A 26,452-nucleotide genomic window follows, 5' to 3' on the forward strand; every position below is an offset into this window, starting at 1 on the left:
CCAATACTATGATGAAAAGCATTCATTGAACCGTTTTCCACCTTGAAAGCGAAGATTTCAAATCAAGAACTATGAAGAAAATGTTTTATGTTTTCATTAACAGAAACTAAACAACTAAAACGTTAAAGACAGATGAGAGGACAGTGTAGTATGCCATACTTTTCCTGATTAAGAAGGCGTAAAAAATGCAAAAATGAAATTTAAATGTGCTGTAAACAAGCCTTAAACTAACCTAAATTTAAAAAAAATGTTTTTGTCATGTCATCATGTGAATTAATTTTTGTTCTTAATAATAACACTACTTAAATCTCTCCAAGTATTCAGAAATTTCAAATGAACTGCATTTAAAAAGTGTCACTCATGAAAAATGCCTGAACCCAATCCAGCCATTGTCACCCAATCACAAAACAAACAAACAAACAACAGCAGCAGATCTAGTCTCTGAGAGCTGTACCATGAATAAAGTTTAACATAGCCAGACTTATTTTGTGTAAGTCAGCTAAACAAAAATAAAACCCTAGTCGGAGATAACAGGCATCGCAACAGTTGTTATTAACTTTCTTTGTTAACTCAGATTTTCTGCTTCAGACCCTGTGCGCATTCACATTAAGGGGGCATCTAATTCTTCCGCACACAATGGACCAATCACGTGCTACCCGCTTCAGTCAACATTTTGACTTGGACTCTGACTGCATACAGTGTGTGATACTGTAACTGCACAGCTCCATTCATTGGTTTTGGTAACATAAAGATCAACAGCTCTGCAGATATATAATATTCCCTCAGCTGAGAATCTGTGTCGCTCACATTAGGAAATTATTTGGTTAAAGAGAACAGCATCAGTTACCATGGTGATGTAGCAGGTTTAAAGAGAGCCATCTTTGTGTCTGACTTTAACCTCAACACACCTGCTAACCCACTAATCTCCCTTCATAGTACAAGCCCCTCGTGTCTAAATATGCCAAGTCCACCATCTACAGGCAAAGAAAGTAACAGTCTACAGTTTTAACCTGTGCGACCTGCTGGCAATGTGTGCTACAATTTGTTTTACAATATTCACCTTTTTTGATTTTTATTTTTTACATCAGTTTTGTGCATGTGCCTGCTTATGATTTTGTATACATTTTTATACTATTCCTAACAATTTAAACTGGAAAATCATTACAATTTTGTGATACAAGTTATAGCTGTGTCCTCAGCCCAGCAGGACTGTTCTCCAGTTTAAATAGACGATAAGGTGGTCTGAGCCACAGTTTTATTCATCCAACAAAAAAAAAAAGGTAGGCCAAATATAAAGGCGAGGGTAAAAAAAAAACTAGTGAAGAAAACAAGAAACCTAGAAATGCGAGTTGGCTCAGTTCTATATTTGGTTCTGAATATTAGAAACATGACCTTGGGTGATATAACCGACAATGTTTGTTGGGAACTCGCTGCTTTTTTATATATATAAACAAGGACACCGAAAATATTGCAAATTTGCAATTATGTGTGGCTGCCTTTTCCCAAAAGTCAAGTATGAAACAACAGGACTGCTGTGAGCTATAAGACCCCATCGATGCCATGTTGGGTTTCATCATCTCCTATAAACAAAACAGGGAAAATTAGGGAGAAAATGCAGGCTGGACAGTTTTGTCAGTGATACCTTCAGCTTCTAGCCCATCAGCAATGTTTATGTAATGCCCAGATCGAGTAAAATTGAAGGTTAGCCTACGTTGGACTCTGCTGAGTGCTCCTCAGGAGGCTAGCCTAATTGGCTGGAGAACAGAGAATCACAAGTAAAGTGAAACACTTCATCACTTTCATTGGCTTCCCAAAGGATGGTGTCCCACATTCACATCATTAAAGACTGAAAAAATGCTACATTATCACATTTCATACTGTTTGCTTTCATACTGAGAGGGGGGAAAACTGCCCATGCAGCCCTGACTTAGTGAAATGTGTACAGTCAATTATAGAGTCTACTCAATAAACAAGCTCCAGTGTTTGCTGTTGGCATGTTTCGAAGGTTACCTGTACCCATGATGCACCAATCAGTCACACACATCCAAAAATGTTGCCTCAGACATCAGTCAAGAGTTTGACATCAGACAGCATTGTTTGACGTGTGTCGTCCTGCTTGCTTAGACTGGGCCTCAAACTGTCCCTAATGTCACTTGAAACTCCACAGTTGACAGTGATGTCACATCACAGTGGATTCAGCCAGTCACTCACTGGCGAAGAGCTAACGGTGTGACTGCAGCATCAAACACCCCTGCACATTATCACTCCCCTTTGAAGCTAATGTCTGGCACAGCAGAGGAGTGGGATATTGTTACAGCAAAGACAGAATGGAAACATGTCTATTCTTCATCCATTCTGCTGCTTGGTTTGACTTCTCTGCTGGAAAAAAACAACACATCACCAGCTAATATGTGTCCACACCTCTGCTGCTGCCTGCAAGCAAGCATATTAACATTACCTAAACACATAAATTACACCAGTTCACCTGAACTTTCTTCCTGAGGCTCAGGAACACCCTCCATATGGGATTCTTATCTCATTGAGTGCTGACACCTTTGCTCCTGCTCCTTTTTAATCTTCCTCCTGTACTGGCAGCATCTCTCATAGAGCACAAGCTGCACACAGGAGACAAAACCTGGACAATTTAATTATTGTTTAGCAGCTTAAGGATCCACTGCCAAGTTAACAATTTAATCTTAATATGGCCCTCCTTAATGAGGTACCTTTCACCAACAAATCATCTATCATTAACATTCTGATTAATGATAAAAAACATGACTATTATTTTATAGAAACTTGGCTAGTCTTTGCTACTGCAGCAACACATGGACATGAAAATTCATGTAGAAGGTTCCGGTCATCCTAACAGCATCCTACATGGATAACTATGTATTTTGTCTGCTGTTCTCTGCATGTTTTATGAGATGGTAACTGACGGTTCGATAAACTTTGTCCTCTTATTTAGTTACCGCTTGAGTTATTTCTGAAGGAAAAGACAAAGCAAGGTTCTCTTTTCTTGCCAGTGTTATTTTGTGGCTTACACTAGCAAATACTTTTTTCTTTTGCTAAGTAGCTAAGCTGACATAAGCTCCATGAGCTGGCTGAAAACTGCCTCTGGCTCACTTTTCAAAGGTGCAACATGGAAGAACTGAACATAAATATAGCTTTAATATAGCAGCAGACAGCAATCTGCTATATAATGACATCCTTATCAGAAAGAGTCACACTCATTCTGTGTTTTGCAGTCAAAGCTTCTCTGTTCCATGTTTGGGTAACTGTTCTGGCCATCCATGGTTATTACTGCATGTGAGTCCCTCCCTTTGAAACTGTTGGTCCTCCCCATGCTTATAAACAGACCAAGAGTAACCTCCAACATGACAATGTAAAAGTACAACTACTTTCCAGTGTACAGCCAGTGTGAAAAAAAACCAACCCAATTTTCAAAATAAAGTATTTTATTTATGTCATTTGCCACTACTTGTTAAGTTTAGCTCAGTATGGTAGTCTCTGCAGTTTTGAGACTCTCCTATGACAGTCTGTCTGTTTCCATACAGGCACAGTCTCTGGTTCAAAAGAGACAGATTATTTTAGAACGCTAGGGTGAGATAATGTTTGTAGTGAGATTTTTTTTTGTAGTACAAAACCTTTCTGTCTGTAAATGAAAGTGAAGGGAGGAGAGAGGTGTGGGTGACTGGCCTGTTCGTTTTGCTTTGAGAAGCTGGTGCTGTATGGTGACATCCAGTGGTTGCAAGTGTTGCAACCTTTAAGCATTCATGCTATCTCGTATTACAGAAACCTTGTGACAGAGATCTTAAATATGAACTTGACAGCTACATATATGGTAAGAGACAGACACTGAGACTAAAGCTGCCTTAAAGTCAGCATCTTATATAAAAGTACCTTAAGATTCCACGAAAAGTTCAAGGCAAAATATGTATTCAGAACATAAAAGACATGATAAAAGCCTTTCACGGCTCTGCTATTGCAGACTGAAACTTTTTGAGACAATGTCTTCAAAAATTAAAAAGCGTAGTGAAATGGCTCGCTCATAAAATCCGAATTTGCAGCTCTAAATGAGCCGATCTGTGTTCCCTCCTTGGTTGGTTGTTCAGTGGATCTTTTTTTTTTTTGCCATGCAGGCCGCTTAGAGAAATTAAAGTATGCCCTGTTTGGTTAATGCAATGCCCACAGAGCCTTGCATGAGCTCTGCATGCTCTGATTTTCTAACAGGAGCTGCGAAGTCAAACACATGAATCAAATATTTTCTTCAGTGATTCTCCTTGTTACAGTGGCAGCATGTTGGCAGGTGGAGTGATTCAAAGCAACAGTCAGTCCAATCATGCACATGTGACTGTCTCAAGAGTACAGGCTCACTTGTTAATTAAATATGGACAGTGTTGAGCTGGAGCAGTAATAGATTTTGTCCTCATACATGCTGGAAGCATAAAGACAAAACATTTATTCCTATTAGTATCCCTTTTTTGTGACTCATTATAGTACATCTATGGTTTCTCTTTCTAAAAGCATTGAACTGGGTCTTCCTTAGCCCCATTTGGAAACGTCTCATCCAGTGTATTAAAGACAGGTCCAGATGCTTCTTTCTGAAAGGCTTAGGGAAGTAGCATTATGTGATGCTCAGACATCTGCCAAACCACCAATTCTGTCCTCATTCTTAAAGCCTCTTCTCTTGTGAAAGTGACAGAACCCATTTTTAAATACTTAAACAGATTAAGCATAAATCTCATCTTTATGTGGTTTGTCCAAATAATACCAGTTTCAAACATCCAGGAGCTACCAGTTTGGGTGAGGTAGTGCACAGAACAAAGAGTAGCACGTAGGCCGGGGCAACAACACATTAGATACCTCATCAACCGCACAAAGAAAACTGTTTGATGGAGCATTCAACCGTCACGAAAAAACATAACGAAAATACTGACGTGTATGACCAAGCTCCAATTGTGGCCCTAATCTAGCTTACAAACTGCCTGTCATATCTTGTTAATTGAGCACCTTCACCCTCCCTCATTCTTGTGTGACTGCCATGCAGGTCTCCCAAGGTGTGCTAGTCAGCAAACACCTGGACCTCTTATTACTCTCGTCCATGCCCGCACACCTGGTGAAGGCTGCAGATGGTGGGGATCAGTGTTAGCCCTTGCAAGATGGGCTTCCTAGCATAAAAACACCCACAACCTATTGTCCCCCACCCCTCAAACTAAGTGACGTAGTCCCAGCAACCTGCTCCAAGGGCTGACAGCTTTATGTTGTGATGTATGATCCACATCTATTGATACCTGATCCAGGCCAACAACTAAGATATTAACCTCTACGCGGTTCAGTGATTTCACCCTGTTCGTCCTCTGAACGTCTCCACATATCACTGGCTTTCTTTATTTAATTAAGTATGAAGGTGAGATAATTTTAATCCTCATTATTTTAATGTATAAACTCTTTATATGTGTGATTTTCATTGTTTATTGTTAACTGTAAATGTACTACCTGTGCATGCTTCTGTATAGGAAAAACTGTTTTAATTAAAAGTGAACATATTTTCTACTCACCTTTATTAAACATAGATAATTTTGAGTTTATCAGTAATAATCAATCATATCAGTAATATTTTAGCATGATAGACTTAGCTATATTGCCCAGGACTAGTAGTAGCATAATCCTGCACAGCAAGTAACTAGAATACTATGATCAATACTCACACCCCCCCGACACTGAGATTAAGTGCCATAGTTAGGAACAGTAGTAACTCTTAGAATTTTACAGATGCACAAAGCTTTCAATTTCACGTTACTTTTGAGCAATTTCTTTTGCAAAAATAAATTTTTTTTATTGCTCTTATTTTGCAAAAAATGGCAGCCACGGTTGACATACCTGCTAGTGCATAACATCTTTTAGTGGTATCAACTAATGTCTCCCCATTAACTTATAATAAATATGTACTTTCTGTCCCTTTCAAGTTAAATCAACCTTAAGTTTAATAGTTTTTTTTATTTTAGACCCTTGCAGAACTGAGAAACATGAGTTTTTCAGACTTGACGTGATTTAAATGGTGAGTTGAATGTACACTTGAAAGTTTACTAACTTATACAAATACATTTCTGAGTTACAGCACTAACATGCTAATTCCCAATGAAGAAAGGTCAGACGGGACCGACAGCTGCAGCCTCAGATCCTCAGGTGGGTCCATTCTGGCTGTTCCAAGGTCAAAACTTTAAAGGTGGATGTACTTTTGCCATCAGGACCCTTCAGCTTGCAATGACCTGCATGAGGAGGTAAAATTCACAGAATAACTGACTTCTTTTAACTCCTTTTTATAGACTTGCTTTTATGTGTCTTCTTTTTACTGCTGATTAAAGTTTTTATTGCTTTTATTGTTTTATTTGTATTCATTAATACTGACATATTGTGTTTTGTATTGTTGCATCTTTCATCTTGTTTTAACTTGATCTTATTTCACCCTCATTATGCTTTGCTCTGTTTGGCTTTTCCTTTCTGGCTTCCTGTCACTGTTGCCTTCTGGGTATGCTGCTGTTGCTTTGTTACTTTGTAAACCATTGTATTTGCAAATGATATAAAAAGCTTTTATTATTATTATATGATCTAGTCTTCTAGCATTTGGTAAAAGGCTTTGTTTTAGAGTTTTGTTTTGCTGCGTTACAACTCTCAATAGACTTTTGTTTTCTGAGTGTAGCGGAAACAGACATGATGGAAACTTGCCATTTCTCTTTAATACTTGTGATAGATAAGTTGTTGTTGTTCATTCCTGAAAAGTGAACACAATCCTCTCCATGAAGGTTGTTAATCCTAAACCCTGTACACAAATAACTCAACAAATTCACGGCAAGCAGCCTTCCATGTTGTCTTTGTAGCTGTAAGTTCTTCATGAATGCAAAGTCTTTGTGACTCAACATTTGATGATTCAACTTCATGTCTTGAGATAATTGAACTTATTATAGTTGAGTTATTAATTAGTTTTACTTTAAAAAAAATCATGTCATCATTTTTAAAGCTAGAGTGTGACTGATGAAGAACCTCAGTGCCTGGTAAATATGTCTACATTTCGTAGTGTGTCAGAGTTTAAAATCAAAAGTGTACAGCGACATTATTGCACCAGTAGTGACGCATTTTAGATTGAACAGTCATGATTGGTTTGCCAGAGCTGTATAGCGGAGCAACTGTAGTAATGGAGACTGAGTAGGCTACAGCAACTAGAAGAACAGAGGAGCTTATGGCAGAAAAACTTGGAGCGTCAGTTGCATTAGATAAAAAAAGCAACTTGAAGTTCAAAGGAAAGATTGCAATCTTAAAAATTCATACATTGTAAGCACATAATAGCATTTGTGTAATAATTGTGACTGCCAGCAGGGAGAAACATAAGTTCCAGACAACAGATTTGACTAATTATCCAAGTTCCGCTCAGTGAACTCAGATTTTCATTATTAATATCACTATAGAGCAAAGTTTGGTGTGGTCCTGTCCCCTTTTTAGAATATTTCACCAATCAACAACATGCCATGAAGCCCAGCAATGCCTTTAAAAGTTTTTTGTTCAAATGTCATTACAAATGTTTTCTTGTAGAGACAAAAATAAACGTACATTTGCTAGACCTCAGGGAAACATACAGTGTGTTTTGGTTAGTCATGCTGAATGCAAACATAAGTCTTGGCAACATTTTACAAGTTTTGTAAAGAGGAAACGCTTCAGCAATGAGTTGGTTGAGTAAACAAAGAATAGCTAGACAGTGGATAAAACAAACAGGGCTGGGTCTTCTTTATACTCCTACGCTTTACTGGTTGGTGGAATTTCTGTTCCTTTTAGTGCCACTGTCACTGTGGATTACATCCATCAATAACAAAAGCATCATGGGATATGGATGGTTCTGTCAAACTGCAAAACTATAACAGTAGTTTTCTTAATGATGGGATGGACACAAACATGGGTATCCTAGAAACAAATACCAGCTATTGTCAGTCAAACAGTTTATATATAATTGATAGAAACAGTCGTAGAGCCAAACTCGTGTTAGAGAAATTAGTCATTTCATTAACTTGCCTTTCGTTTCACTTTTATCATTATAAAAAAAGTCAAGTCACACTATTTAAGACATGCACGTCCCCCCTACATTAAAACAGCTCTTTAGGCTTAAGAATTAGCATGCACTGAATTAAATGGAGAATGTAATGGAGTCTGGTGGAATTATGACTTTAAACTCTCAGTGACCACATGAGCCCTCCCAACATAAAGGGATTATACATGGTTTCTAAGACTTCCAGATTGATGGTTTGTGGCGGTGTCTCGTGCCAGAGTCCACGACGCCGTGTGCTGGAATAATACCCACATACAGTACTGTTCCATCAGTGAAATAAGAAGTCATTTAATTACATTTGGTTCCCATGTTGACCCGGAAAGGATTTCAGTCTGGGAGTGATTCAAATATCTTCTGACAGGTGCTCTGCTTTGTAATATTTATAAATGTCCCTACTTAAGGGTCTGCAGCACCAAAGCCCTCAGGCTCCATAGCTTTCTTAGCCTTTATCTTTGGTTGGCCGCACTTGAGGGGTGAAAGGGTGGGAATGGGACAAAATTAAAAAAGGCACCGCTGGCCATTTCATGAAAGGTCTGACCTGACATGTGGCATACTTTAATTCCTGAATACAATGTGTGATCATGGCTATGCAGAAGCCGTTAAAGCTCAGTGAGAAAGTGATGATGGATACACAAACGGATGGTTGCGGTTATGCTTTAACCCTCTGAGCCTTAGGCTGTTTTCAGGCTAATTTCACTACCTTTTACTTTCAAGCTCTTATCTTGGTCTTTATGAGGATTAGCCAGACGTGCTGGATCTTCTTTTCCTCACAACAGTTGCAGATGTTTCATATTAGCCTTTAAATCAATGGAAAGAAAATCTCGCGTTATGAAACTGTTCTGATTTTACATGTATCTCACCATAAAATGCTGGCAGCAGAGACATCTTTTCATGAATGTGTGGGGGGAATTGTCTGGTATCTGGCAGCATCAGAACCATGGTAGAGGGTGGGACACTGCATGACTAAAACTGGGGAAAATATGTGCTTAATGCCTAACGGAAATAAATGACATTATTTTTTTCACTGAAGTACTGATGTACAGTAGCCGACTTGCAGATGTGGCAAACAAGGAGCCCCAAATGATTGGTTTGTCTTAGGAGTCTAGGATCACCATGCCTACTTATGCACATGTAGCCTGCACTGATCTGTTGACCACAAGTTTGGAAACATTGCTATGAAAAGCAAATTGATTATTTTGTGCTTATTTATCATGGAAAGTGGGATGAAATCTTGGCCCTATCGTGGAGATACTGCAGTGAACACAAAAACAACTACAATGATCAAAAAGTGTAAATTCTGCTGTGGACCTATGTCATAATATGATGGGAACTTGGAGTGTGAAAAAATAGGTGAAGAAATGAAAAGATATTATTTTTCAGAAGTTTGCTCTGTCTTCATAACCCTCCCGCTTCAATATGTACAAATTTGTAACAAGCATCATTACAAATCTTTCTCTTTCTTTGAAACATTAAAATAACAGATATGTTAATATCTAGGAAATGTCTGCATTGCACAGAGAGCGACATATCTACATATTAACATAATAATTCAGGGTAATTCAAACTTGAGTAATGGTTGCAGAGATGGACAGACAGAGCTGTATGCAGGTTGTAACTGTGATTAAATTTGTGAGTTGCAAGATTGTTTTCTCTCAGACACTTCATCACACCGACAAGCAACTAGCATCGTTAAAAGGTCAAGCTGTGTAGTTTTGTTTGATTTGCTCTATGCCTCACTACAGTGAACACTTTGAGAAAAATTCCTAAGAATAAAGGATGTGAATACGGTCGGTCTGTCAGGCTCTGGAGGTTCAGCAACCCCACATCTGTGCTAGTGATTGAGGTTATATACAGTGGGTGAATCACATTTGTTATTTGCCTCATCGTCTAGGATTTGAATAATTAAACAGAGCAATTTAGTGACACTGTTCAAATGAAAAGAACAATTTGGACAGAATCAAACATTGCTGATGAAAGCCTCATCAGAGATGTGTATTTTTGGAATTTGTTGGGAAAACTTTGCCCTTCAGTGATATCTGACAGTTCACTGCTGCTGCAATTCTTCAACTGATTCAGTTCTTAATTTAATGTGACACAAACTAATTCACAAAAGGAGCTTCATACTGTAGTAAACAATGAGAGAGAAGGAAGAATAACTGGCCTTGTTACAGCCTGTGCTCTATTTCTGGGATGTGAGGAATGTTTTAAGAGCTGTTGAGCAGTTTCTATTAAAGAAAATATAATTGTTGGATATAGAGATAATTTAATGCTTTATATATTTTTTTATATTTTAATTATGCATTATTGAACCCCATAAATAATAGTTAAATTGACTGTGATGGACAGAAAATTAGTGGCTACATGTAGCTGTACTAACACATGGCCCTCAACAATCCTTTGACAACCAACATTTCTACAGTTTCATTTATCAGACGCTTTTATCCAAAGCGACTTACATCTGAGAGTAGATACAACACAAGCAAGGATCTAGTCAGGAGAAAACAACCTGGATAAGTACCATTAAACAAAATGATGAATCTCGTTTGCTGTCTCCAAAAATGTCCTCTAAAATAATTCCAAAGACCACTTCCTTCTTTATATACATAATAAACAATTAGTTTTCTATTTTATTTTAATTAACTTTTATTTAACATAACTACTAATTGCCTTATGTGAGCGCTTAAATTGTATAATTAGTGGAAACTTCAAGAGAATTTGAAGAAAATGTGTTCAATTATGCAATTTTGATACATTATTCCTCCATAACATGACTGAATTCAGACCAGTGGAAGGAAAAGATCCCAAATAGACATTTCAGAGTTTGTTTCACAACATGTTTTTTTTTCCATTGCAGCTTCAAGCAAATAACACATATTTCAACCTAATTTGCACCAATGCAAACCTAATACAAAAATATCATCTTAATATAAGAAGTAGAGAAGTGTCATGGTGCTACTCATTCATTTCAATTTTTCCATGTAAACAGCTGTTTCCAGTAAAAAATGTACGGACTTCTACAACCTTTAAAGGCTGCTTTCTAAAAACGAGCCCTTTCTCCCACTCTGACTCTGAAATCTCCATTTCAGTAGACCTTTCATGCATTTCACTTTCTACTTTTATTCCCATCTATTTCCTGAAGGTTTTCACGGAGAGGTTTGTTGATACATCATTCATAGCCTGATTTATAGAACATTTTAAGTTTAAAAACATTGTGAAAATTAATTTTTTTCCCCTGGCTGTTGACAGTTTTTCAGATTTATGAAGTGATAAAATGAGACATTCAAAATCCCCTCAGTAAGAACTTTTGACTCTGAGTGAAGTTTTTGATAAACAGTCACTTATCTGCATATTCAAACATAATATCTGAGAAAACTTACTACACAGAAAATAATTGTGAAACTGTCAGAGTTTCCTGTTGGTGTCTTTTAAGTGAAAATGTTTCCTTATTCACTCATGGTGTCTCCTCTAAATGCCCAGTTTCTGCCCTTATGTGAACATTACGAGTTGGTTTATTGAGATAAACAGCTGGCCTAGTTTTACAGTTTGGTCCAATTAAACCAGCTAGAGAAGAAAAGGGAACAACAACATGATGTAATTGAGAGAGACAGTCAAACCTCCAGCGGTGAAAAGAAACGCATACAAAACACGACTGAAATCAGGCCTTTCTGTTTGTATCGTGCTCCATAATTACTCTGGACACATCTGATGTTTTTGTATGTGTTTTTTATCTTTCCAGCAGAGGAGAAACTTCAGCGGACGTCTACATGCTTCATACGTCATCATTTATTCACAGTTTCTTTTCATTTCTCTTTGTTGGATTTTATTTATATCAAGACGCCAACTTTTCCATGTTAACCAAGTATACAACAGTTTTTGAAATATTTAGTTTTTTTTTTTTTTTTTAATTGTCAGCATTTCCATGCATTGTTTTTATGCACAACTTGAAAATTCCTCACTCTCCCTCCCTCCATCTGCAGCTATCCCTCAGACTCAGCTTCCCACAAGTCCTCAAACGTAAACAACCAAATTGGTCGCTGAAAGTGGTACAAAGACAGTAAGTTTGCAGTTTGCAGTGGTGGATGGAAAGGTGAAAGAACACTCACTCAGTAGATGAGACGTCATGTTCTTTTTCATTCATTACATTCCAAATCTTGATTCATTTAAGCAGCAACTGAAAACAACATCAAAGTGCCAAAAACTGCTACCTCCTCGAATGGCCACATGAGGCTGGTTTCAAAAGTGAGTCAATCAGCAAAGATCTCAATGTGAATAAGCTACAATTTCAGAAGAAATAAACTTGTTTACAGCCTGGTACAAACAACAGTTTTGGTCTTGCTAACAGATTTCCCTGATTATGACAACAATATGGGAATTAATTTTTATATAACTCATCAGTTTAAATTGTATCAAAGTTTAAAATTAAGCCAAGGCTGCTTTGAGTGACCTCATTAAGTGTCTATTCAGTTTTAAGTCTTATTTTCAATTCGTACCATGAACTTCAAACAAATAAGATCAACTTTTTAAAATGCTATTTACATGATTCTTACTGAGAGGCAACATATCCATGTATTTGGTTGTTGATGACAAAATTCCTAATAAAATATTAAAATTCACATACATTAATGAGTTTTACAATGCCATAAAAATGCAGTGAAGGAGGAATGTCAATGTTTTTTTTGAGAGGTCACTGTCCTTGAATAGCTGTCAATCTGTTTTATTGTTTTACTGTTTATACGTGTATCATGTATCTGTTTATATAACTTTTACATTTTGTATGGCTGCTACCTCGGCCAGGTCTCCCTTGTAAAAGAGATTTCTAATCTCAGTGTGACTTCCTGATGAAATAAAAGTAAATAAATAAATAAATAAAAGCATCTTGAAGCTTTTTAGCTGAGGCTCACCTGTTGCTGACTTCTTTCTTCTTCTTACTTCATTCTTTTAGACCAACCAAAAACATGTCAGCACTGTCAAGTTTAATTGTCCAGTTTCTGAATGTTCATCCACTGACAAACCTAAATTTCCTTTGGTTGTGGTGTAGGTGATTTCTTTTGCTGCCTGGGGTAGTATCTATCTTCATTCTTTATTGTTCAGCAAAATGTTAATACAAAAGTGTATTGAAAGAGAGCTGTAATTTGTTGATAATAACTTCATGCAGTAATCAAAAACCCAAAGCTTCGGCCATACTTGTGGAGGCATCTTTTTTAAATACAGCTTGCGATAAATAATTTAGCGTTTCGAGTAGCTAACAAAATTGGCATATTGTTGTTTTGGGAGCTGACAACTGTTGAATCTTCATTAAGAAGAGGACATTCACAGAGATCCATTCAGTAACTGCACAACTAAGGAAGGAGAAGCCATGTATCTATTTTTAAGTGTAATATAAAAGCTTTGCCAGGAACAGAGGTATTGATTAAATAATTCAACTTTAAATTGAATTTTGTGTGGAAGTGCGGTGTTTTTGTCCCTTTTATGCTATGATGATTGTGTTCCAAGCTTTGTCTTTTTACTGTAATGAGTATGTAGCTTTAATTTTCTTACAGCGGTGCTGCTGGACATCACAATGCACTCTTCTACAGTTCAAACTACTGAAACGCTGCAACACAAAGACTGCAATTACAGCATTTTCTTGATATCTTCGGCTGAACACTTTCCTTTAGTTCTATTTCTGTTAAATGTTCCTAAAACCCTCAATGAAAAGCACCTGTACATTTAGCAGGCTTTTCTTGCTCATTTTAGGCACTATTTATTGTACTGGTGTAATATAATATTACTATTAATACCTCAGGCTGGATTCCCTGCTGTTCACACACGTGGTAACACTCTCATTGCATTAGTAATGCCGGGTGAGTCAGCCTTAAATATTAATAATAATTAAAAGAAATCACACATATTTTACTTGTAACTATCATTCGGAGGCATTTGCCTGTTAAAGTCAGAGAATATGGCGTCCTAACTAGGAGTAACATCGGCCTAACAATTTGAGGAAGGCCTTTTTTTCATTTCAGCATCAATATTGGCCAAAAAAACCCCCCAAAAAAACTGAGAACTCAAAAGATATCATTTGTGTGCCAAAATCACAAAACGCCTTTCATAAATGTTGACTTTTGCCTCATTACTTTCACCGTTTTCTGCAATTTTACATCAATTACAAACGTAAATGTTTATCAAAGTACAACATCAGCACCACAACAGGTCAAATAAATAAAAGTCAATGACAATAAATGTAATCCAGGTTTTGATGAACCTTTGACAGGAGCTGAACTTTAGTTTATTGCTTCTAGTTGCTTGCCAACGCTTTTTCTTTCTTTTTTTTTTTAAATTTACGATTCTACAATTTCATTTAGTAGACACTTATATCCAAAGTGCTGTATACCTGAGAGTAGATACAACACGAGGTAGGTAGGCGGGGCACCTTGCCTAAAGGTGCTCATTGGACAACTGCTTCTGACTGGGATTTGAACCACCGATCTCCTGTTCCTTTACATTTCTTAAAATCCCGCTCCAGTTGCTGATGAAATCCCTAATACTCATCTCTGCATATTAAAGCTACATGTTTAGAAGTTTTTTTCTAGTTTGAAAAGTCTTAAAATGGTTTAGTTGTAATTCTATGCCATTATTTCCTCTAGAATGTGCAGATCTATCAAGTCCCTGCATCTCTGTCCACCCCTTCATTGCAGCTCAACACACCAGCTCACCTCTGACTGCTCAAACACTGCTAAACTAATCTACACTACGCAGTGGTAACATGTAATATTGTAGTAATCCAGCTGCACATGTTCAAACTACATTTACGCATGCGGAACAATAGCAGCAATAGCTTCATTAATTACATTGTAGTAACATTAGAACCAACATGAAGACAGGATGGATCAGGATCAGCATGTCGTACTGTGAACTTTTGTTCACCTCAGACAGGTGAGCTGTCACAGACACAGTTAAAGCTACAGTTAAATCGTTTGTTGCATAACCTTTGTCCTCAAGCTGAGTCCTGAGCTCCATCGCAGCTGTCAGGATATCTTTTTTTGGTACAAGTCTGATCTGTCCACTAAAGTCAAAGGATTATTTCTGTCAAGAGGTTTTATATCGAGGAAGATTTTTCTGTTTCACAGTCTGACAGCAGGATAATTGCAATAGTTGCGTTTTTATGTGCAATGACGCTTCCCATAGCTACACATAGAAATAAAAAAAAACCAAACAAAACCAAAATGTGACAACATGAAGCCCAATTGAAAAAAAAAAAATGAAAACACACATTTGAAGTTGCTGCAGTTAAAAAAAAAATCATCATCAAACATGAAGAGAATTTTTAGTGTTTCAAAAATCATATATAATAAAGACCATTAGCAATTTGGACAGTTTGATAAGCTGCAATTAGACTTAGAATCAGTCTTCTGTTTATTATTCCATTATTGTGCATTATACATCACTAAGTGGGCTGTCAAATCTTGTGTGTCTGACAAATAGCGCACACTGTGGCTCCCTCCATCACTGTCATGAGGATGTCTGAATACAGCCATGAGGAACATTAATGTAAACGTGACTTCTGAATGGCACAATGCTGTCACTTTAACAGATGGATGAAGCGGCAATGTCACACATTCAGTGTCTGAAAAGGGAAAAATTGTCTAAGATACAATTTGGAACTAAGTAATTAAAATTTTCACACAATTAAAGACGAAACTAAAAAGGCCTGTGCTCTTGCTCTGAATAATCAACTGTCCACTGTCTGTTTATGTTTGAGCCCCTGGATGGATGTGAGACAGCTGCTACCAAGAACTGCTTAACAAGGAACTCTGTACAAGAGCTTTAAACTTTAAACATATTTGCTTAAAAGGCAATTTAATGGCTCATTGATGTGAGGACTAATTCTTTAGCTTCCTCGTGCTAAATGCATTTAAAGTAACAATAACATTTATGGAAAACAGAGTGCTGGCTGCCCTTTCACTTTTAAATGCAATTAACTTCTTAATAGGAAAAAAAATGAAAACAGCATAGAACCCATAACAGCAAACACTTCATCACGTGCAAATCACCTCTCACTGCTGAAGCATTAAATTGGTACAAAGGGACAGCACTGATTAAAGAAAAAAAAAATTTTACACTTACTGTGGCTGACTAAAGTGTAAGAGACACTGCTGTGGCAGGGTCAAATTTGAGGATTTTGCCATTAGCTCAAGGTGTTTTGTGGAATTTAGAATCAAAAGATGAATTGAAATAAGAAAGAGCGATTTTTTTACTTATATTTAACCAAAAGATGCAAACAGACTAAATGCATTTTTGCAACTTAGACAAGGTGCAGGAGTCTGTTGGAATCTTCTGGATACACGCATCTGCCTCATGAGATAGGAGTGTAGAGTTCCTTTGGTTTAACTTTCATTTGTCAGCTGACTGACAGGTGGAACTGGTTGTCCAGGTGTGTCCACATATTAAAAGACAGTGGGTGTTCAACCTTAATTTCACTGTAATTCTGCATTTGTTGATATAGGCAGCGCCAGTAGAACATGTGTCAATGACCGGACCAGAAAACTGACTATGAGAGAAAAATAGCTCTTTTGTTATAACAGAAAACAAAACAAAAAAGTCTTTGAGAACCTTAGAACAGGAAATGAAACTATCAAGTCCAGCAGTGTGGAAAGTTCTGAAGAGAAAATAAAGCGTTGGTTGGTGGGCTTTAAAATAAACAGAAGACAGGACGCCCACAGAAAACAACAGCATGTGATGGTAGAAAAACCTTGTGAAGAAGAACCCAAAAACAAAAGTTTCACATCACCACCTGTCTAGAGACCAAAGTTCTGTGAAAAAGAAAGTGTCAAAATTCACAGTATGTAGAAGACTTTGACAGCAGAATTACAGACATGCAAATGTGCTATCAACTGCAAGAATCCAAAGGCTTGTTTGGGAGCTGCCTAAAAACACAAAGACGAGTTTGAAATGTTGTGAAACAAAGTTTTCTGGACAGATAGGATCAAAATGAACCTTTAACAAAGACACAGGAAGCCAAAAGTGTGGAGAAAGACGGGAGTGGCCATGATCCAAACTATTCTGGCTCATCAGTGAAACATAGAGGAGGTTGTGTCATGACCTGAGTACGTATGTCTGCTTCTGGAATCGGCTGCAGCAGAAAGGATTCGTTAGTATAATGCAGTCATATTGACCTGACCATAATCCTGCTATAACACAGTAAAGCCCAACACAAAGGCTGGTAACCAAAGCTTTCATCGGTGACAAAAACTGGAAAGTCTTGAAGTGGCCAAGCCAGTCAAAAGAGATAAACTCTACAGAGCAAAGACAGAAAAGAGACTAAAGACAGTGAGCTCCTGTAAGAAACAATACCATAAGGCAGCTGCTTTAAAGGCCTGGAAAACAACTTCTCAAGACGATACTTTACGCTGTCATTGCAACCAAAAATGAGACTTTATCGCTCTTGACATTCAACTGTCAACTTAGTTTCGCTCTTGTAAAAAAAGCAGACTCCACATTAAAACATCTCCTCGCATAAAATGATAAAATGTATTTGCATATAAATAGTGTAAAAAAAACAAACAAACAAAAAAAAAAAACTCAAAGCCAGTCTCTGCTTTTGTCTGATTGTGGTGTTTTGATCTCAAATTCAAATCCACCAAGCATCAAAAACATTAAATTGAATTGCTGTTTAATGTTAATGTACTTTAGACAGCACTGTAATGACGGCTTAGCTACATATTTTCCTCTTTAATATCTAATCTGCTTTTTCACATCAACATTTTCATGCCATCTTTTGTAAAGCCATTTAATGTTTTCCATCGTATATTTCATTTTTATGTTCAGTAGTCTGCTTAATGTAGAGGCAGAAGACAAACAAATAGTCTACTATTTCAAATTATAAATTGGTGTTGATGACTGTATATATGATAAATACACTACTGTGCAAAAGTTTGGGGTCACTTAGAAATGTCCTTATTTTTGAAGGAAAAGCAGTTTTTTTCAATGAAGACATCATTAAATGAATCAGAAATACAGTCTAGACATTGTTAATGTGGTAAATGACTATTCTAGCTGGAAATGGCTGATTTTTAATGGAATATCTGCATAGAGGTACAGAGGAACATTTCCATCACTCCTGTGTTCTAATGGTGTATTGCGTTAGCATATCATATTGAAAGGCTAATTGATGATTAGAAAACCCTTGTGCAATTATGTTAGCACATGAATAAAAGTGTGACATTTCCTGAAAAACATGAAATGGTCTGGGTAACTCCAATTTTTTTTTTTTTTTAACGGTATTGCAAGGATACATAAAAGGTTACTGGGCTAGAGAAGGTTAAAAGGCAATAAGTTTCAGATCCTTGTGTCAACTGATGAACACAATAAGCACATCATACTGAGTGCAGAAGTCACATTATATTCTATAGGTAAGGCTGGAACACTTTCCCTATCTGTAAGTAACTGTATGAATCATTTTCACTCTGCAAGTGTGATAAAAGCCTGATAATGAAACCATAGTCAGTGTGCAGTGCTGCTTTAAAAGAAAAAAGCTCTCACAGCACATACATTTTCTGGTCGACAGCCCAAAATTGCATTTAGCTCAACACGAAAATGTTTCTCCTGCTGTACAGCCCATCTATCATGTTTATGTATTCAGCCTTGACCTGTGATGGCCTGCTGTGGTTCTGGCTTCAGTGTTCAGTGAATCCACTTTAAATATGAAGTGCAGCTCACAGCAAGCTTTAGTTTGCCAGCATCGCACACTCACAAGACAAAACCTCCAAACATCTGCCCACTGATGAAGCACAGCCGCCCAAAATCAAAACAACAAAACACCAGCAGGTGTTCTGAAAAGCAAAACTTCCCCCTCCAGTATTTTACATGTACAGTAGCACTGAGAAAAAGCACTGTGCTTTGTGGGCTGCTAGAGTCTTCAAACTTCAAAACATCAGTGTTTAATGCACAAGCAGAGGAGTGTCGATGAAATTACAAGATTAGTGGATTTATGAGCCTCAAGTCAGAGTTTTCAATGTCATGAAGGTATCTCTCTTTTAACCTGCTAGATCACCATGGCAACAGAAGCTGCACAATGAACTTGCTCCAGAAGAGGTTTTGGTCAGAGTTCAGATTTTAAATTAGCTGTAAGAAGTGCCCAATTCTTCTCCTGAAGATTTTGTGTGAGCGATATCCATTATCAGCCTAGGAAATACACAATAGGCAAACAATGTTGTGTCGTCACAGGAATCTACATACGGTGCCTTGCAAAAGTATTCACCTCCCTTGGCATTTTTCATGTTTTGTTGCCTCATAACCTGGAATTAAAATGGATTGTTTGAAGGTTTGCATCATTTAATTTACAGAATATGCTCACAAATTTGAAGATGTGATTATTTGTTTTATAGTGAAGCGAACAAAAAATATGACAAAATAACAGGAAACATCAATGTGCATAACTATTCACCCCCCTAAAGTCAGTACTTTGTAGAGCCACCTTTAGTGGCAATCAAGGCTGCAAGTCATTTTTGATAAGTCTCTATGAGCTTGCCACATCTTGTCAATGGGATTTTTGCCCATTCCTCCAGGGAAAACTGCTCCAGCTCCTTCAAGTTTGATGGTTTGCGCTTGTGAACAGCAATCTTTAAGTCTGATCACAGATTCTCAGTTGGATTGAGGTCTATGCTTTGACTAGGCCATTCCAGCACATTTATATGTTTCCCCTAAACCACTCAAGTGTTGCATTAACAATATATTGGGTCATTGTCCTGCTGGAAGGTGCACCTCTGTTCTAGTCTCAAATCTCTTACAGACTGGTACAGGTTTTGCTCAAGAATATCCCTGTATTTAGCACCATCCATCTTTCCCTCAACTCCGACCAGTTTTCCCAGTCCCTCCTGCTGAAAAACATCCCCACAGCATGATGCTGCCACCACCATGTTTCACTGTGGGGATGGTGTTCTTGGGGTAATGAGATGTTTTGGGTGTGCGCCAGACACAGCATTTTCCTTTATGGCCGAAAAGTTAAGTTTTAGTCTCATCTGACCAGAGTACCTTCCTCCATACATTTTGGGAGTCTCCCATATGCCTTTTTGCAAATTAAAAATGTGCCTTCTTATTTTTAGCTAAAAGTAATGGCTTTCTTCTTGTCACTCTGTTCGGAGAGTTCCTTGGTCTTTGTGGTGGTGTGTGGTTAGTGGTGCCTCCTGCTTAGGTGTTGCAGCCTCTGGGGCCTTTCAGAAAAGGTGTGTATATACTGACAGATCATGTGACATACAAGTGGACTTCATTTCACTAATTATGTGACTTGTGAAGGTAATTGGTTGCACCAGAGCTTTTTAGGGGGTTCATAGCAAAGGGGGTGGATACATATGCACATGCCAATTTTTTGTTTTTTATTTTTAAAAATTACTTTTTTATATATATATATTTCTCATTTCACTTCAAAACTGACTATTGTGTGCAGCTCCATCAAATAGAATTCAGATTTTTAAAAAAATATTTAAATTAGAGGTTGTAATGTGACAAAATAGGCAAAAAGCCAACAGGGGGTGAATACTTTTGCAAGGCACTGTACACTCAGTTGGTGATGCAGAAAATGCATGAATATACTTTAATTTTGCACCAGATGAGTCTGCTGGCATTTGTTAGAGAGAAAATTCAATCAATAACATTGTTTCATTTTGATTAGGCCAAAGACTATCGTGAATTCTATGTATTCTTCATTATGGGACAGTGTCAGACCTAAATGCACTTCTTCAGTATGTGTAAAGTTCCAGAGGCCTACTGTGCAGCTGTCACACGAGAATTAAGTGGCTGCATTGAGAGTCACTGAGTGGTAAAATAAATATAATAACTTGCACCATTAACATTTTCTACTTCACTTGTATTATTTGCAGTAACAGTGCTTTTTACCACAGTAAATTCTTACATTCCTCATAGCGCTCCATTAGAACAACCCGTTCCTCTTGAATAAAGTAGGCAGCACATGCTGACACATTTGTGTGGAAGAAGAGTGAAATGGCTCCTTTTATGTGAATGAGCACAGAGAAAACCTTGGTAACAAAAAAAAAATCAATAACCACAAACACAAAGAAAGCCTGGCTCTTTCAAACTTGTTGTGTAGGACACCATTCAGACTGGCAAAATCTCCAAAATCTCAGTTCAGAAACACAAGACGTTCAGAGCACATGCATGTGTCTGCACACGTGTCCAAGTGTGACTTGGAATCAAGAAGGGGACAGTGGTGAATGTTGGTGCTTTGACAGGCATTATCCTGGAAAACCTTGAAGTCTGAGAAAACAATGGGTGCAGGTGTTTTGATACATGCTGTCAGTGGGTGTTGACTAAGGATGCACAATGTTTAGTCTGGCAATAAGATTACTGTGTAGCATCATGTTGTACTGCTGCCGCCCAAACATTACATTCCTATACAACTAACCTGCATTCTCAATTATGGGAACCATTATTATTTATCACATTATTGCTTTACTGTCACTCCTTTTCAGCCAACCAATCATACATTTGATGAGGCAGGTATCATCACTGTGTTACCCAGAAAATGGAGGGGAAGCTTCAACATGTTGTGAAAAGATTATATTTTTATTTTATGTTATTCCTGCCCAAACTAAACCACTGAAGTGAGTAAAAGCAAAAAAGTCAACAGCAAGTGTTCCTACGTAATGTTTAATGATCGATTTGGGTAAAAGACCTGTTGCTGACTTCTGTCTCCATCCTCCCCTCCTACATTATTACATGGACTTTGTAGCTCCTTCAACCTGGAAACATTTCCTACTATACCAGTCTTACCTTTCAGGGTGGAAATCAGTTTCTCTTGAAATGTAAATGAAAATGCCACTTAGTTATATAGGAATGTAATGATTGTGCTGTGACTTGAACGAGACGTGACACACTATACTTTGGTTTTCTGAAAGCGGTGCAGTGGCGCCCAAATCATAGCGTATCACACTGACTGTTGTGTTTGAAAAAGCATGAAAAAAGAAAGAAAATGTCAGTGCCCCAGTGGCATCCGTAGAATGAACCAAGAGGACAGTACTGGACGTCTGTCCTTTATTCTTTCAGTTCACCGTGTTGTGTGAGCTGTTGGTCGACTCCACTGACACACTCTGAAAATTGTCAAAGGTTGTGAGAAAAGGTAAAAGAGATTCTGACAGGCTGGTATTTTAGTCTGGGTGCTGTCAGTTGTCACTATGATGCCTTACAATTAAGTCATTACTATTTTCTATGAAAGCTTAACTTTTCACATGGACACTGTCACCTGCACAGGCTGTCATTTGTTTTGTCTGTTTTCTTTTGTTGTTCAGATTGGTTATCAATGAAATGAGGGCAGGTTCTACATAATGACGATGTCAGAGAGTACAGACAGAGTGGACACTTTGGAGCACCGTGTTGCATCTGAATTAAAGGAAAACTTTTTGCTAAGACCTGGTGGACACTGAATGAAAACCATCCTCCATGAGGGTCAGCATCTATTTGGTAACCTAAATGAACTGAAACCAGCTGAGCACAGTGGTGTCAAAGTGAGAGGAAGAGTGGGCTGGATGGCCTGCAGGGGAAAAAAGCACCAGCGGCGGGAAACCTGTCAAACTCACCTGCAGCAGGTAAGAACTGCATCGTTTTCTTGACTGGCAACTAACACATTTTGATGTGGTACAGTGGCTACTGATAGCCACGAGGCAGAGTATTGATTAACCCACTGCCCATCAAGCAGCTAGTGGGCGTTTTTCACTCCTGTCACACGTTTTGTCACTGTGGCCTCATTTTCCACTGTAATATAAAATCCTGCACTTCTATGCAAACAGCACAACCACCGCTAGAGAGAGAAATTAAAACTATCTTCTGTGCAGTCTGACAAAGCCGTCGTGTCATAAACAATACAAAAAAAGTTAGATTTTTTTGTCCTACATACAATCAGTTACATATTGGTTTACAGACTAGAGACTACAGACTATTTTACTACTTACGGTTTACAATTCATTCAAAGTGTTTGCTCTGCACATCAGCTTGAAAAAGATGTTTCACTATGCTGAATGTATCTTCATACAACTTGATCCTCTGTAGATTCTATCTATATATATATCTATATCTAAATATTTATGTGTGTGTGTATTTGAGCACTACACTGCATTTATTTTATATTTAAAATGTTCTATTTTGCTCTCAATCTCTCCATTTCCATACCTCTTTCCTCTCTTGTGTGTAAACACTGCCTGCAGTTCACCTTAAAAGTTTATGAATGAGTCACATGAGATTTTCAATAGAGTAAAGCAGAGAGTTTTGTATTTCTTTACAGGATATGGTGAACATGTTTCTTTTTCTTTCGCTATAACTTCTAAATGACACACAGAAGAAAGTGATTTCCATAAATTTTCACAATTTTAAGCTAAATTTACTGCATTTTCTGTCCGTAACAATTAGTTGAAGGACCATGGAAAAGGTAAAAATCTTAACGGTTTTTCTGTTTTTACAGTTTTGACTGTAAAAAATAAACTTTGGCTTTGATTAACGATGCAATTTTGACCATTTTTTAAAAAAAAATAAAATGGCCTTTCAAACCCACCACTGTGCCCTGGGATTCAGAGGATTTATCGTCCTTGACTGAAATATAACCTGTTAATTAGCTCTTTCTATATATATATATATATATATATATATATATATATATATATATATATATATATATATATATATATATATATATATATATATATATATATATATATATATATATATATATATATATATATATATATGCTAAAACTAAAACTACTAAAAATTCCCCTTAAGAATTTTTTTTATATATGCATTTACTGTATGTAAATTTTTCTGTATGAAAGGAGCTGTTTGTTATTTTGTCATGTTAACTAAACAGGCTTGTGCATGACTGTAGACAATAATGATTTTTTCAGCACAACTAAAAGCAATTCAATACAATATCTCTGGCATTAAAAGCTTAGAATGTTCTATTTTGAGACTTTGTTATGTTTGTATTCTACAGAGTAAATATTAGCTGTCATCTAAGACCGTTGATGATCTGCCTTCTAGCTCTAAAAACCCACCTAAAAGCACACCAGGTAGTGTTGTGGTCTTTATTTTCACAAACATCAAATGCTTCATGTTGTTCCTTTGAGGTTGGGAAAAGATTGCTTTTAGAGGCTCTTCTGCTTTTTAAACTCCTTTAATCCAAGAAGTGCTCAGGACATTTTCAAAGCAGAGAAAATCTAAAACACTCCTTACGTATTAAAATGTGTAATGTTATACGTGGAAATACTCACTCGTATTCGCTGCACTTCCAAAAAGACGGCTCTTTGGAAGGACTTCTCCCAGATCGCCAGGTCACTGGCCAGCTCTACTCTGAAGGTGTGGCTCTGGCCGTGGCCGACCAGAATACTGAAGCACAGAGACTCATTGTCCTGCTGCTCAGGCGAATGCTCCAGCCCCAAGTAAAGCCTCGCCTGGAGCCAGCAGTCTTCCGCCATCCACAGCTGTAACACAAGATTTCAATCATTACACATCGGGGAAAAGGTTTTGCTGTGTCTTCACCCTCTAATGCTTCAATCAGTGGGTAGAATTAAGAGGAAGTTATCAGGTTAATCAGAAAAACTGTGTGCATATCGTGGTCTTTGAATTAAGAACAGCCCTGTTTAGTAGCTGCCTGAAACACTATACTATCTGCCATCTGCTAAAAAGAGAGAAACAGCCATCTATACAGGAATGAAAACAGCTGTGATCAAAATTTGAACAGCCCTGATGCACATCACAGCACGATTCTCTTAACATACCTTGTGAACCTTGAAAAGAACCTCATAGAGGTTATATGTTGTTTCAGCTTGTCCCCAGTCAGCAGCACTGATCTGAGAAATAAACATCAAGGAATGTCAGATGAAGAGGCAGCATAACAAAACAGGCTTTTTTGCACTTGTTAGCAGCAACTCCTTATCCAAATATTACATGCAAATGAAAGTTAGGCAGGAAGCTTAGTTGTGTGAGCGCCTCGGTGACTGCCACTGCCAGAAAACAGCATGGATTCATCCTGTTACACTGCACAGAGAGCGAATTTACATCAAGAAAGTAACACATACATTATCAACAAAGACTATGACAAAAGTACAGAGCGCTTTTGTTATAGCACAACAACCACGGCATGCAAGGAGGACAGCTCAAAGAGAGAAACAGTCATTTTATGGAGGAAGTAATACTGGGACTTTCAGGTTTTGTTCCACAAGTTAAAAAATTCAAATCATAAATCATTCATGTTCAAATTGACATTTGTATTAATGTAAATCACTTGGAACCCAGAAGACATTTTGACAAGTCACAGTAAGAAAAGCACAGGATTAAATAATGAAATGACTGATGGCTGAATTCTATTGAGCTGCTCAAGGTAAATGGTTCTAGTATTGTGCATACAAGCTTACAGATGCCTCTGAAGTGACTGCTGAGTAGCATGTAGTCTTAACTGGCTGCTTCAGGCACCATTTCTTACTCGTTCTGTTGGCTTACAATAGAAACCAAAAACGTGACTAAGAATAGCTTTATTAGGAACTAGGCTGTATTAAAGTGCAGTATATTTGAGCACAGAGAGCAGAAAAGAAGCTAATAGATGTTAACATGTTCTGAGTTTATGCCACACTGAAATATAACTGGTGACATGGAGACATATCAACACACATAGTCCTTATTTACTGGTTTCAAATCATTCTTAAAGTTTCTGTCACTCTGACATCCACAGAGCACTGACTTGTGGGCATACAATTAAAGGTAATGTTAATATTAAGGGCATCAGTTTCCTTACATGCTAACATTACCAATTTACCTATTGTTGTGATGACACTTCCATCAAAAATACAAGAAATGTATTAGATTTTCAGTTCCTCAGATGCTGTAAGTGTATTAAGGTTCTTGTGTTAACTCTTACAGCTAATAGCAAAACATTTGGTGCAAGTGGATGAGAACTTTTAGAGTTGGCAAAACAGACAACAGACAAAAAAAAAAAAAAAAAAACAGGCAGTAAGGGAACAGAATTCTGCAAATTTTTAGGCTTGACAACTCTTGGTTACCCAGCTTCTATAGCACTTTAAAATGTGTTTCACATTCAACTATTCACACACACAATCACATATTGATGGTGAGAGAGCTGCCACACAAGGCACCGAGAGTAACTTGGGGTTTTGCATCTTGCCCAGGGACACATGGAGAGGTAGGGATCAAACTATCAGCCTTGCAATTGGTAGACAACCTGCTCTACCACTTCTGAATCAAAAATAGTATCCTTCTTTCCCGGCAGGAGCAGTAGCCACTGTCTTCATGTGCATGTCAACACAGGAAATGTAGAGTAACGTCATAGTAACAAATATACTGCATTCCGAAAGTCAGGAA

General features: G+C 37.5%; 1 protein-coding gene across 3 annotated transcripts in view; it reads right to left on the minus strand.

Moving 5' to 3' along the window:
- Positions 1-26,452, minus strand: part of sntg2 (syntrophin, gamma 2) — a 116,534-nt gene that overhangs the window by 9,997 nt on the left and 80,085 nt on the right. For all 3 annotated transcript variants that reach the window (XM_023261194.3, XM_035943928.2, XM_023261191.3), the window contains 2 exons: positions 24,856-24,927; positions 24,349-24,558 (listed from right to left, as the gene is read on the minus strand). In XM_023261194.3, the coding sequence (XP_023116962.2) occupies positions 24,349-24,558; positions 24,856-24,927 (282 nt within the window). The remainder of the gene's footprint in view (positions 1-24,348; positions 24,559-24,855; positions 24,928-26,452) is intronic.

This window comes from Amphiprion ocellaris, chromosome 20 (genome assembly GCF_022539595.1).
Source record: "Amphiprion ocellaris isolate individual 3 ecotype Okinawa chromosome 20, ASM2253959v1, whole genome shotgun sequence".
In the NCBI taxonomy this organism is placed as follows: Eukaryota; Metazoa; Chordata; class Actinopteri; family Pomacentridae; genus Amphiprion; species Amphiprion ocellaris.